A 12,814-nucleotide genomic window follows, 5' to 3' on the forward strand; every position below is an offset into this window, starting at 1 on the left:
ACACTTAATGCATGTCTACCATAGAGACTACCTTATAGAGTTAGGAATCTCATATGATCACCATGCATTTGTTTATTTATATTATCAAATACATGATTGTCTTATGAATTATGATATGGGAATTGGATGAATATATGATGTGAATGTTAGTTACCTCACTGAATTCAATGACCTTATTTCTTTATTTTGTTTGTTTCTATAGACTTCACTACAGGTTATGAGGACCCCACTTTCGTTGATGATCCTTTGTCAAGTGGTTACCAGGAGGGCATAATCGGAGAAAAAGTGGAAGCACATAACGCTTCCTGTTTGTGCCAGGACTGCTCTTATGGAGTTACCTTTCCATAGAGTTTCCTTAGAATATTTTTACACTGTAGACTTTAGATATTCTTTCTTTTCTAGAGTTCTGGTGTTTAGTTTTTGAAGACAAGTTTTGAACTATTATAATCCTCTCTTTTTCATTCTTGATAATTAAATACTTTTACTTGTTTCTTTCCTTGTCCATTTAATTTAATTTTATTATGTATTGTATGAAATTGTCATTGAACTTAGATCTTGCGGCATCTCACCCCCATGGGTATTCCGGAATGACCGGATCTGGCTAGGTGGGGTGTGACATCGAGTGTGTCCCGATCGGAGGTCATCGGCCCAACAGTGGTTAAAACCGATCCAGTTATTTTCTCCTCATCAATATGCTTTGAATAAGATCTAGAAAAGGTTCCAGATCTAAATAGTTCAACCATTCAAATGCTCGTTTAGCTAATTCAACCCTAGTCGAAGATTTAGCACCAACACATCTTTTCTACTGCTTTGGTTAACCTTAATCAAGACGTTTCTGGGTTGTGGAGGAAATTGTCACCTTCCGACTTCATTTTCAAAGTACATCTCCACTTCGTTTTTGCAAGTGTAGTTTGAAAAATTTTATTTTTTGATAATTAATATTTTATTTGGTAGATTAATAAAAGAAAGAAATTTAAAAGAACAAATGGGCATTTTGGCCATGGTAAATACTGAACTAACACGGAAACTGTTTAATTAGTAATTGATTGTCTTAGTTGGTCTTTTTTGGATACTTTTGGGAAGCAGACACAAAAACTAACATGGATCAACCCTCAAGGGATTCAAATGAAAAGTTCCCCAAATTAAAAGATCCACAGCATTGCTTAAAAGAAAAAGGAAAATATATAATTGGGCAAATTTTCTCAAGAAAGTAATGAAGAAAATAAAAATACTATACATTAATTTCTCTTTCTCTGTCTCTCTCTCTTCCTCCCTCCCCCACCCTCCTTCCCTCACTTAGTTTTTCAATTATCAGTTTTGTTTCTGCAAATTATATTCTTCTCCATATTATAATTTGAAGCTTGATCTTCTACTACAAAGAAAATTATCTGTTACGCACACATCAACGTCAAAATGGTCAGGCAGACTTTCTACACATCTGTCTAAGAAAACCCTTTCAATTGATTCTGTTAAAGTTTTTAAGACCTCGACCTCAACTGTAAAGGTTGCTCGGACTGGTCTGTGATCAGACAACATGGATTCAACTCTATCATACTGGTTCGGCTTCAATCCCTTCCCAAACCAAACAATCCGATCGCACCTGCAAATCATCTCTCATAAGTTTTTTCATCTTAATTAAAAGAGAAATTTTCTCACCATATGTATATAAATAATAATTATTAAATAACATACTAGGATCATATTGACAAGGAAAATTCAATCAATTTGAGAATTTGATGAATTCGAATTTTTTGTCAAAGTTGAATTTCGAATTCTCAAATGGTCAGAATTATCCTTATCACGAATATCTTATGACCACCATTACCATGCAGGAGCTCTTCTCTTTTCACCCTTTCTAGCTTGATCACTTCCATAATATATATTTGAATTCGGATAGTACTTGTATGTCGGAGCAAAATCGATCAGCCCTTCACTCCAACCTTGAAATTTCCGTCCCTCCATGAGCTCTTGCCTAAGCTTCATGATACAGAACTCATGTTCATCATGTCAGTTTCCAGAAGAAAACCCATTGAGCAGCAGATTAAAACTATTGAACCAAAGTATATATCTACTACCTGATCTCTTTGTAATAACATATTCCATTCTTTTTTCTCTATGAAAGATCTTGTGATTGGCTCTGGCAAAGATATTCTATAATTCAAATCACCAAGCAATATTATGCGACTGCAAGAGAAATTATTAATTAATAAAATCAGTGAGGCAGGTCCAAAAAATTTTGTTTCATTTCGCGAAAGATTTATTTTTAAATAACATAATTGGAAATATTAGATTAGTGCGCAAGCACAAAGATTTTTATAACCAGCCAACTTGCAAAATTGTTTATTACCAAATCACTCATAAAGCTAATATTATAAACAGGTATTTTAAGAGAAAACTATACTCTAATTTCTTAAAAAGAAGATTTAATTACATTACACGGCCCTGCTTTGCAAATTATTATATTTATGTTATCCTTGAAATATTTTTATTACATTAACATCCCTATGTTTTAAATTATATATCAACCATATTTTTAGAGTAAAAATAATGGGGTTAAGTGATTGACTCAACATTTACTGCATTGTCAAAATCCGTATATAATTCTTCTTTTAACTATCAAACTTATTTCGACCTCCAAACAAAGAATAAATAAAAAAGAAGTGGGAGAGTGAATATTGATGATTGATTTTTAATGTTCCTCTCATTTAGAAAGATTCAGCAACAGCATTTATATCTTTTTTTTTTATTAAAAGAAATATAATGGTGTTAGGCATATGGAACAGTTGTAATAAACAATATATCAGAAGGTACTAACATAACAATTTGCACAGCTAAAAGCTGTATGTATGTAATTTGCTATAAAAAGAATGATTTTCTATATAACTATTCATTTAATAACCTCACACATTCTATATTATCATTAGGCTAGCTACAAGGATTGGGAGCACATAGACCCAAGGGATGGTAAGGAGGGGGAGGGGAGGTGTGGATGGAAGTTCAAACTCAAGACCTTCGTTTTATTTATTTATTTATTTTATTTGTTTTAGAATTGGTAGCTTTATATGCAGTGGGAGCTATTACAATAATATAAGGAGAGTCAAACTCATGACCTCTTCATTAAGAGTTGCTGACAATTATCAACTAAGCAACTTTTCAATGGTCTCTTTGGTCTTATTGCCTTTACATGAGAGACTACCACAATTGTACTAAAAATACATCTATTTACTATCTTGTTTTAGATGATTGATGAATACAATTAACTTTCCTATCTTCCCCCTCTTGTCTAAAAGCCCTTCCTTACTGTAAAAATATTTTAAATAAACAAGCAAGAAATAACTAGAAAACCAAATCACTTTCCATTCCTAGTTATCCACACAGACCAAAATGGAGCATAGAAATAATTTTTACATGTAGAAGTCGATTAATTGGCTTAAAATTGCCAGAAATGAATTTAAATTCATGAATCAAAACCTGCTTCCGTAAAAGAAAAATACAAAAGAAGGTAGTTCATGGGAATATGTACTGTATAAACTAACATAACAATCAATAATGAATCTAGTTTTGAACAAAATAAAAATAATGAATCTAGTTTAGTTTGAACATACTCGTGATCTAGAATCTTCCGCGGCAAATTAAGGGAGGGACCATTAGGAAAGCTTGTCCGGGAAAAAATTTCTCCAGCATTTGTATTTCGTTGTTTTTCATCTCGTTTTTTTCCTCCAGAAGCTAGGTGTGTACACACAAAGCAGAAGCTTGTTTCATGCAATGAAAATCTAACAGACACCGAACCCTGCAAAGGATTTAAAAAAAGCTTGAAAACTTTTTAAAACAATCTCTCATCGATCTTAAGAGAGATTTTCAATGAATTACCTTATTTCCAAGGCAACCAATGATACCGCAACCCACACATGATACACTCTCATTCCTTATGTATTGACGTAGATCACTTCTAATCCAAACTGATATAAAAATTCCAACCATCTGCTTACTGATGATGCACTGGACGCTTCGTGCAACTGTGTTGTTCAATGAATTGTCTACCTTATTGACTGGGCAAACTTTTTGTGATTTCTCTGACTCATAATCCAGTTTTCTTTCTGATGTGGTTCGTATTGTTCTCTTGTTTAGAGTTGCTCTTATCAAAGATATCCATCTCATGCAAATCTTACTGTTTTCAGAGCCTAGAACATTCCCAGCAGTCAGACTTACAATTTCCTGGAACCTGAGGTATGAAACCAAGAACATAGTCAGAAACCTTTTATCACAGACTCACAGTACAATAAATCTCTTCCATAAAAAATTGTTATTAAAATTGGGAGATTACCCAAGAACATAGATATCACAGTGATTATTTTGTGTGTCCAGCAGATCCTCCAAGTTCAAGTTCTGGGGTGGTTCGAGTCCTCCAACATTCCATGTACTAACAAACAATCTAACCGGTCCATATGATAATTGAAGCAATCATTGTATTAGCAATAGATTAGGTCTCTTATATATATTTCAGTTGTAGAACTTGATGAGTGGTTAAGGAGATGAACAAAGTTGTGTAAACCTTACTTGTACTTGTATATATATGGATTATCACTGAAAACTGTCTTGTGGTTGGGAGGCTCTTGATCTGAACGTAGATTTTCTAACAAGCTCTCAGTATTGTTCGGAAAGTCTCTGACAAAATTATTGCTACCCAATCTCTTCCGCAGGAATTTATTAACAACCAGTCTAGGCCAGATGACCTTAAAACCACAAAAAAATTTGAGTTAGTTAATGCACTATAAGATCAAAAAATAAAGAAAGAGCAAAAGAGAGTGAGACTCACTTCTTGCGTTCCTTGCATAATCATTGTCTGGCGCTCTGGAGTATAAGAGGAAAGAAGGTGTTATAATAGATGTAGCAGGAAAAGATCGTGTTGAAGGAGGAGATGTAGCCAGGAGGAAGGGAAGGGAAAGGGTCCACAAGGTCTTATACAAGCCAAATATTACAGTTAGAGAGCAACTTGTAGAAAGGGGAAACTGGAAAAGCATTAACAGTGACAGGAAGATGATGCAAGTGGGGATAAACAAATTTAAGAGTTAACTTGATTTCATCGAAAAACAGCAGGTTTTGATAGAGAAATTTAAACATGGATCTCTCTATCGTTTCGAATGTTTCTGTTTGTCCGGCGAAAGCTTGCGTTTTGAAGTTTTGTTTAAGCAGAGGCAGGTGGGGGATCGTGGGTCCATCGCTTAAAACATTTCTTTTTATGGCCTAAATTCTGGGCAAGTTGTTTTTGAGAGTTGCCAAAGCAAAGCGGCTTCGATGGCATTGTTTTTCAAATGATAAAAGGAAACTACATTATATTATATTATACTGAAAAGCATGTACATAGGTCCTGGAGTAGGGATTCACATCCTCTGTAGTTCCCTTAAATTAGATAATCTTTGGATTATTTGAATGCCACATGGCACAATCTTATGAGGAATTACAGGGAATTGTAGGGAAGGGAATTACAGAGGATGTGAATCCCTGGAGTAGTACACTCTTCCGACATCTACGAGTAGAGCTATACATTGATCGAATAGCTAAATTAGTAAATCATTGTATCAAGAAGTCTATCTTAAGGGGCCTAAAAGCAACATTTGGAGTCTTGTCAAGGATTCCGATCAACTCAAGAGTTTCATTTATTGGCCAAGTCCTATTGCAAGGTTTGGCTGGAAGATCAAGGCCTTCTTATGCATTACATAGTGATACGAACAAAATTGCACCGAACTCATTGGACTGGTGATGAACACATTTATGTGTGAAATCTTAGGGCATAAAGCATGTATTTTACACACTTAGAGTGGAGTTATCTTGGGTTTTATGTTGTTTTTGCAGATTTTAGGACTTTTCAAGATTCAAGCAAATATTTGGAGTTTTGGGCTTGAATCATGCAATTTTACGGGTCAAGAAGTTCATTCAAATTCTAAAATGCGAAAATGAGACTGATCTGGAGCATGATGGGCTAAAGATGTGTGATTAAGGGCCAACTCCGAAATATTGAAGAGATAAAGAAGGCAAATTTGATCTACGGCTGAGATTAGGAATTATTAATCAAATCTACAGAGATAATATTGAAAGAGTCCTAATGGAGAAAAAGAGTCCTTGCACACCTCAATATCTTATTTCCTATTTGGGACTTGGTCAAAGAAAGAAAAAGAGGAAAAAGAATTATATTCAGAAAGAAAAAGAGGAAAAATCCCGTTTTTGAATGCCTCTGTCCAATTTCGATCAAACCCTTCATCGAATGGTCATCCAATGTCCGATCGTGCTGATTTTTGGAGGAGAGCTTCACGACTACTTAAACCTCAAATCCAATGGTGGAATTATGCATCTGATCTCTATAAGTTGGCGCAATTAGTACGTCAAAACCCTAATTGGCTGAGTCAGATAAAAACCTTAAGTTTTATTCAAATTCAGTCGTGCCTCATATCTCATGTAAACTCTATAAAAGGAGAGCATACTCCATCAAAGGAGAACGTGTTCTAGAGCTTAGTAGAAGCATTCTTTCTTCTCTCTTCAGTTTATTTAGGTTTTCTTTAGTTTTCTTTACTTGCATTTGTGAGATTTTAATTTCTAGATTGAATGTTTAGGTTTAATTTTTTATTGTAATGCAATTCAAGTTCAAGTTTTTAGATTCATTTTTCTCTGGGTCTAGCAATTGCAGATTTAGATCATTCTAGATCTAGATCTGGTTGTTAGGTTGGTTGAGATTCGAATCGTTTGTTCAATTCGAAAGTAAGTAACCTTCTTTATTAATCTTCTCTCCTCCCTCCATTCCCGCTTTTATCTACCACTCCATATTCTTAGTTTAGGATTTATTTTCAGCATTTACTTATTGTTCTCCCATCCCCTGGATCCTTGATCAGAGATGCCTACAGTCGTGCCTCTCTTTGGTTAAGGCTTTCCTTTTTACTTTCTGCAATTTACTTTTTGTTATTTACTTTCTGTAATTTACTTTCAGCATTTATTTATTGTTCTCCCTTCCCCTGGATCCTTGATCAGAGATGCCTATAGTCGTGCCTTTCTTTGGTTAAGGTTTCCTTTTCCTTTTATTGCTTTGTTTATTTCTTTGTTATTTACTTTCTGTTATTTACTTTCTGCACTGTTTTTTTTCTTTAATATCCATTCCCCCGATCGGTGAACTGTAAGCTACGGCAAAGGGTCCATGGTCAAAGTCATTATTATTATACTCCCCTTCCCTTGATTCAGAGCTGACACTCGGATCACTTCCCTTTTCCTTTTATTTATATTGTTCGCATTTTTTTCTCTTGTCTTTTATTTATGCATTGATTGTGTTTAATTTATTTTTCGTTTCAATTCGATTGCATTAGATGTATAGATTAGGATCGTTTAGTTTAGTTAATTAGTTAAAAAAAATTGAATCATTCCACTCTCGCATTACTTTTAAGAAGTTCAATTCTAAGTGGCATATCTCCTTGAGATCGACCCGTTAGCTACACGATACCGTGCGCTTGCGGTTACTTTTAAATTTAACAAACAACCGGGTTCACATCCTTTGTCCCGGTTAGACCATAATCGAGACTCACTTTAACCTAATCTCACGATCATATGAGGGCGCCACACTATTGTTGCCACTCACGAACAACCTCCCGAATCTTGCGGTAGGCGGAGCTAACTTATATGAAGCAACTATTGTCAAGGCAGAGAGGGAATCGTGCTAAGGTCGGCACTCGCGAACATACAGGGAAGAACGTTGCAATTGGAAGATCATCCGCAAAGATCATGAACCCATCTTACGGTTGAGAATTGGAGGTAAAGTCTATATAAATGAGTGACCCACTCACTCTAGAGGTATCAGAATCGTTTCCCAAATACTTGTATTCATTTTTATGCTCTGCATTCAGCAAGAGCTTGGTGATCAGTTTAGCGACTGACTTAAGCTTTGGAGATGGCCTTCTGACCCCGTGGTCGGGCCACATCTAACCATCTTTTGCAAGTTATCTTCATAGATCTGGAGGCTTGAAAATTTCTAGACGCATCACACGGGATTTCATTAACCTCGGCCCATGAAACGAGGACATGATCTAAATCCACATGAAGACAATTTAGAATGGCTTTCAAGAAATTATCAGACTCAAAGAGTATCCCATGGAAATAATTTGACCTCTCCAAATGTATGAAGGTTATAGCTTAGAACTTGATTCAGCACCTACATGTACATGAGAACAAAGAGTGAAAGCTGGCTGATCGTGCTGGTCGTTGTTGTGCCTGAATCTGCATTGGTCCTGAGTTGGTTCAAAGATCACCTGAGCTGACCCTAAACCAAATGTCTGCACATGAAATGAACCGTAAGAGTGGGCCGCCACTGTGGACGGGAAGCCACCTTAGATGATTTAGTCAGATTCTGAATAATACAATGCCTCGTAGTGAGGAATTAGAACTCAAAGAACATTCAATGCTTACGGTAGTTGCAGGAGAATAAATGCGTTTGTTCTCACCTAATCTACCTTCTTTCTTTCATCCTTTACCTTTATACTTAGGATCCATGATGTCCTCATGGAGAAGATTCTCTTATTGTCACATCCCGCACACCTAGGGGGTACCCTATCTGGATTACTCGAGGGAGTGATCCACAGCCCAAAAGATCAAGTTTAGGAACGATCATATCCACTTAGCACAATAACTTAATCAAAAGCAAGAACAAATCATAGTTTTTAAGTAATTTAATAATAAAAGTCAATGAAAGAATATCAGAAGAATCACAAAGAACATCAGAGTGCGGAAAAGATATTAATAAAATAAATAATCAAAATGTGGAATGGGGTGGAAACCTACTCTACAATAACAACGGAAGGTAGATCGAATAAAAGTAAAGGTTACAGCCGGTTCCCAAATGAAGGGGAACAAAAAAGGTAAGCAACTAAGTTACAGCTTCTTCTAACTTATACAATGTTTTCTTAATAACATAATCATATGAAACTAGACAAGGCCGAATCTGCTCCTGACAAATATCAGTCTCGTATTGATAGTCTTCACCAATGCAGTCACCATGATCAGTAGTGTATGAGTAATCAATTTGGCCTTCATAATATTGACCATCATAGTCAACAATGGTAGTACCTGTCACATCCTCCCAGTCGGTACCCTATCTGGCATACCCAAGAGTGTGATCCACAGCCCGAAGATCAGGTATCGAGTAATCAACCTCCCACATAAACAATAACATAATCATGAACAATAATAATAAAAGTGCGGAAGATAAACCATAGATCCAAATAAGGAAAGAATGAATCATATATAAATCAGAGTACTAGATATAATCAGAGTGTCTAAAACAGATAAGTAAAGTGAGGCAAAATCCCACTCTACAACCAGCGGAAAAGTAGTTCTAAAAGAGAATAAGCAAGACAAAATCTAATCCCAGTAGCAGGTACAATGGGTAACTAAATTGTTCTCAACTTTATAGACAACATCCCTATAAGTATAAATCTCATAAACAGCACAAGGGCGCTTCCACTCAATGGTCGGACTAAGCATCGTACGGAGCATAACCACTCGCGGGATCTTCAGTGTAATTGTTGTAACCGCAATCACCTTCCTGGAGATATGCCTCTTCTCCTTGCGCTTCTTCATAGGGGCCGTCATAATATTCAGTACCTGTAGAATAGTCTAACAAACATTGTACAATAAAGGAATGAGTTTCAAAGAAACTCAGTAAGGCAGTTAAATCCATAATAACATAAATAACAGGATTTCAGAACAAACATAAATGCAATATGGTATGAGACAAGCAATGAATGAATGAATCTAACTCTACATATGCTGGTCTCTATTGGCAGACATGCTTTAAGTCATAGCACCGTACTTCTTTAGGAAGGTCTCAATCACTCATCATCAGTTGGTAATGGGTCCGGCATCCCTCGGGACATTCCATGGCTGGGGGTTAAGTCACCACTCTCTCACATCACCATTGGTCTAAGTCTTGGCGCATGTCGGGGTAAAGCCTAGCCAAATGCAAGTCTTCTACTTAGTTACATCAAGTCGGATCCAGATACGTCCATTCCTCGTCCCTGACGATCCTTTCCGGTATCCTTCACACTAGAGTCCTCATAGTCCCTGACTACGGACTCATCAACCCTATTGGTCATCCACATATGGTAAACGGGAAGCTCTCACGTCCTCTCACGGGTTGGTTACCGGTCTTAAGCGCCCGTGAGCCCAAGTCTATCCATATGCAACCCTACCAATAAATGGCCCCCACAATGTGATTCCTGTCCTCTCACGGGTTGGTTACCGGTCTTGAGCGCCCATGAATCCCCATTGCTACCACGGGTCGTTCGGTCTCAATACCCCTCCGATTAGGGTCTGACATAACAGGACATCCTAGCCAAACACTACTAGACAATCCTAGATATGTCATCCAACAGTTTAGGAAGGTGTCCAGAGGGCATCTCTGGAAACATCCCATAATATTCCCGTAGTAGTCCAAGGACAGAAGTGTCAAAAGGACACCTCTCCTTTCCAAACCATACTTAAGCATACACATGCATCAATTCATATCATCACATATATGGTAACTTCATATATGGAAAGAAATCAATAATTACAATCACTTTGTATATAATTGGTAAGTAAATCATACATGAGTCAATTCAATATGAATAAGTAATGCTACTGATATCAAGACAGTACCATAGTAGTATAACATTATAAGAATCTAATTAAAGAAATAACTTAACAAGATTCAAATATAGAAACTAAGATATGCAATTTATGTTGTTAAAGAAGTAACCATCCTTACCTTTTATAACTCGCAAAGGAATCCTAGGAAATCAAGTAAGATCTTGGCAAACTTGAGAAGAAGGTCCTAAACAAGTGTATACAACATATTAGGAAAGATCCCTAACAGAAAAGATACCAAAACATTCAACACAGACCAATTCTGTAGTTGCTGTACTCATTGGTCGAGTGGATTGGTCGACTGGTCCAGTCGACCAATGCAGACAGTAGCCTAAAAATCAGAGTTTTGAGATATAAAATCCGAATTTGGTGGTTCAAAAGGGTACTAATCAAGGGGTAAACTACATCAGTAGTATCCTAACATATAGGGGACCTCAAAACACTAATCGAATCAAGCCATCAAGATCCAAATTAGGAAACAAAAAGTTACCATAATTAGATCAATCATGGATCTTGAAGAATTCAAGATAGAAATCAAAGACAAGAACAATAGGAGAATGAATCATTGATTCGGGTAAAGGTATCATGAAAAGCATACTTAGATCTTCAAGAAAATAGACTTAAAAACATAAATCTAAATAAGGAAACAAAACCTACCATATATGTAACTATCATGATTCATGAAGAAAACATGGTATGGTAGAAGAGAAACAACTAGAGATTGATAGATCATGGATCATGAAAAGAAAACACAGCAATTGACTACTATCATGATCAATATAGAAGATCCAAGGAGATCAGAATTCAAATCAAAAGTTAAACAAAGACTAGATCATGGTTTGATCATGATTCCTTCAAAAGCTTGCAATGATCATGGTTAAGATCATTGTTTTAGCCATTAATCCTTAGGATGATCATGAGAGACAAGTCCAGAGATGTTTGCAACAGAGAATGCAGCATCTCCTCTACTATCTCAACTCAAAAAGGAAAGAAAAACAGAGATGGAGGAGAAGAAGAGAGTGTAGACATACCTTTGATGCAAAAGGAAGAGTTTTGACGAAGATCCGTCAAGAAAATCACCAAGGATGCAAGGGAGATGACTTGAAGAGGTCTTTGGTTCGTTCCAAAGAGTTTGGAGGCAGCAAATACGAAGTAGACTCGAGATTGGACTTAAATAGAGCAAGCAAGACCTAATTGCCAAAGACAGCACCCATTGGTCGAGTGGATTGGTCGATGGTCCGGTCGACCAATCGGTCGACCAATGCGCATAGCACAATTCCAAAACAGGGAATTGAAGACCCAGATCAAATCCAATCCTAAAGGGGTTTTGCACACATATCAAGTGACTTACTGTTTGTGAATTTTAAAAGTAACCGCAAGCGCACGGTATCGTGTAGCTAACGGGTCGATCTCAGGGAGATATGCCACTTAGAATTTGAACTTCTTAATAGTAATGCGAGAGTGGAATGATTCAATTTTTTTTTGTTAACTAATTAACTAAACTAAACGATCCTAATCTATATATCTAATGCAATCGAATTGAAACGAACAATAAATTAAACACAATCAATGCATAAATAAAAGAGAGGAAAATGCAGATGCAACACCACCCGTCACCGAAGCGGAGAGGCACGATCGTAGGCTTGCTCCGGAGTGCATTAGAAGAGGGCCGAGATTATGAATGAAAAGGCATGAACAATAAATAATGATAATGCTGAAAGTAAATCCTAAATTAAGAATATAGAGGGGTAGATAGAAGGGGGAATGGAGGGAGGAGGGGAGAAGATTAATAAAGAAGGTTACTTACTTGCGAATTGAACAAACGATTCGAATCTCAACCAACCCTAACAACCAGATCTAGATCTAGAATGATCTAAATCTGCAATTGCTAGACCCAGAGAAAAACGAATCTAAAAAAATTGAATCTTAAACTTGAAGCTTGAACTTGAATTGCATTACATAAAAAGATTAAACCTAAACATTGAATCTAGAAATTTAAATCTCACTAATGCAAGCAAAGAAAACTAGAGAAAACATAAATAAACTGAAGAGAGAAGAAAGAATGCTTCTACTAAGCTCTAAGACACGTTCTCCTTTGATGGAGTAGGCTCTCCTTTTATAGAGTTTACATGAGATATGAAGCACGGCTGAATTT

General features: G+C 36.4%; 1 protein-coding gene across 1 annotated transcript; it reads right to left on the reverse strand.

The window, feature by feature from the left end:
- Positions 1-1,301: 1,301 nt before the first annotated feature.
- LOC149010162 (type IV inositol polyphosphate 5-phosphatase 9-like) lies at positions 1,302-4,910 on the reverse strand. Its single transcript, XM_089163517.1, has 8 exons — positions 4,817-4,910; positions 4,558-4,733; positions 4,325-4,432; positions 3,871-4,222; positions 3,606-3,790; positions 2,076-2,184; positions 1,826-1,977; positions 1,302-1,600 (listed from the first exon to the last, which is right to left on the reverse strand). The coding sequence occupies exons 1-8, from the start codon at positions 4,838-4,840 to the stop codon at positions 1,348-1,350; spliced, it is 1,359 nt and encodes a 452-aa protein (XP_089019643.1). The 5' UTR covers positions 4,841-4,910; the 3' UTR covers positions 1,302-1,347.
- Positions 4,911-12,814: the final 7,904 nt, after the last annotated feature.

This window comes from Hakea prostrata, chromosome 7, assembly GCF_041222555.1.
Source record: "Hakea prostrata isolate BN-2017 chromosome 7, UWA_Hpros_2, whole genome shotgun sequence".
Lineage (NCBI taxonomy): Eukaryota > Viridiplantae > Streptophyta > Magnoliopsida > Proteales > Proteaceae > Hakea > Hakea prostrata.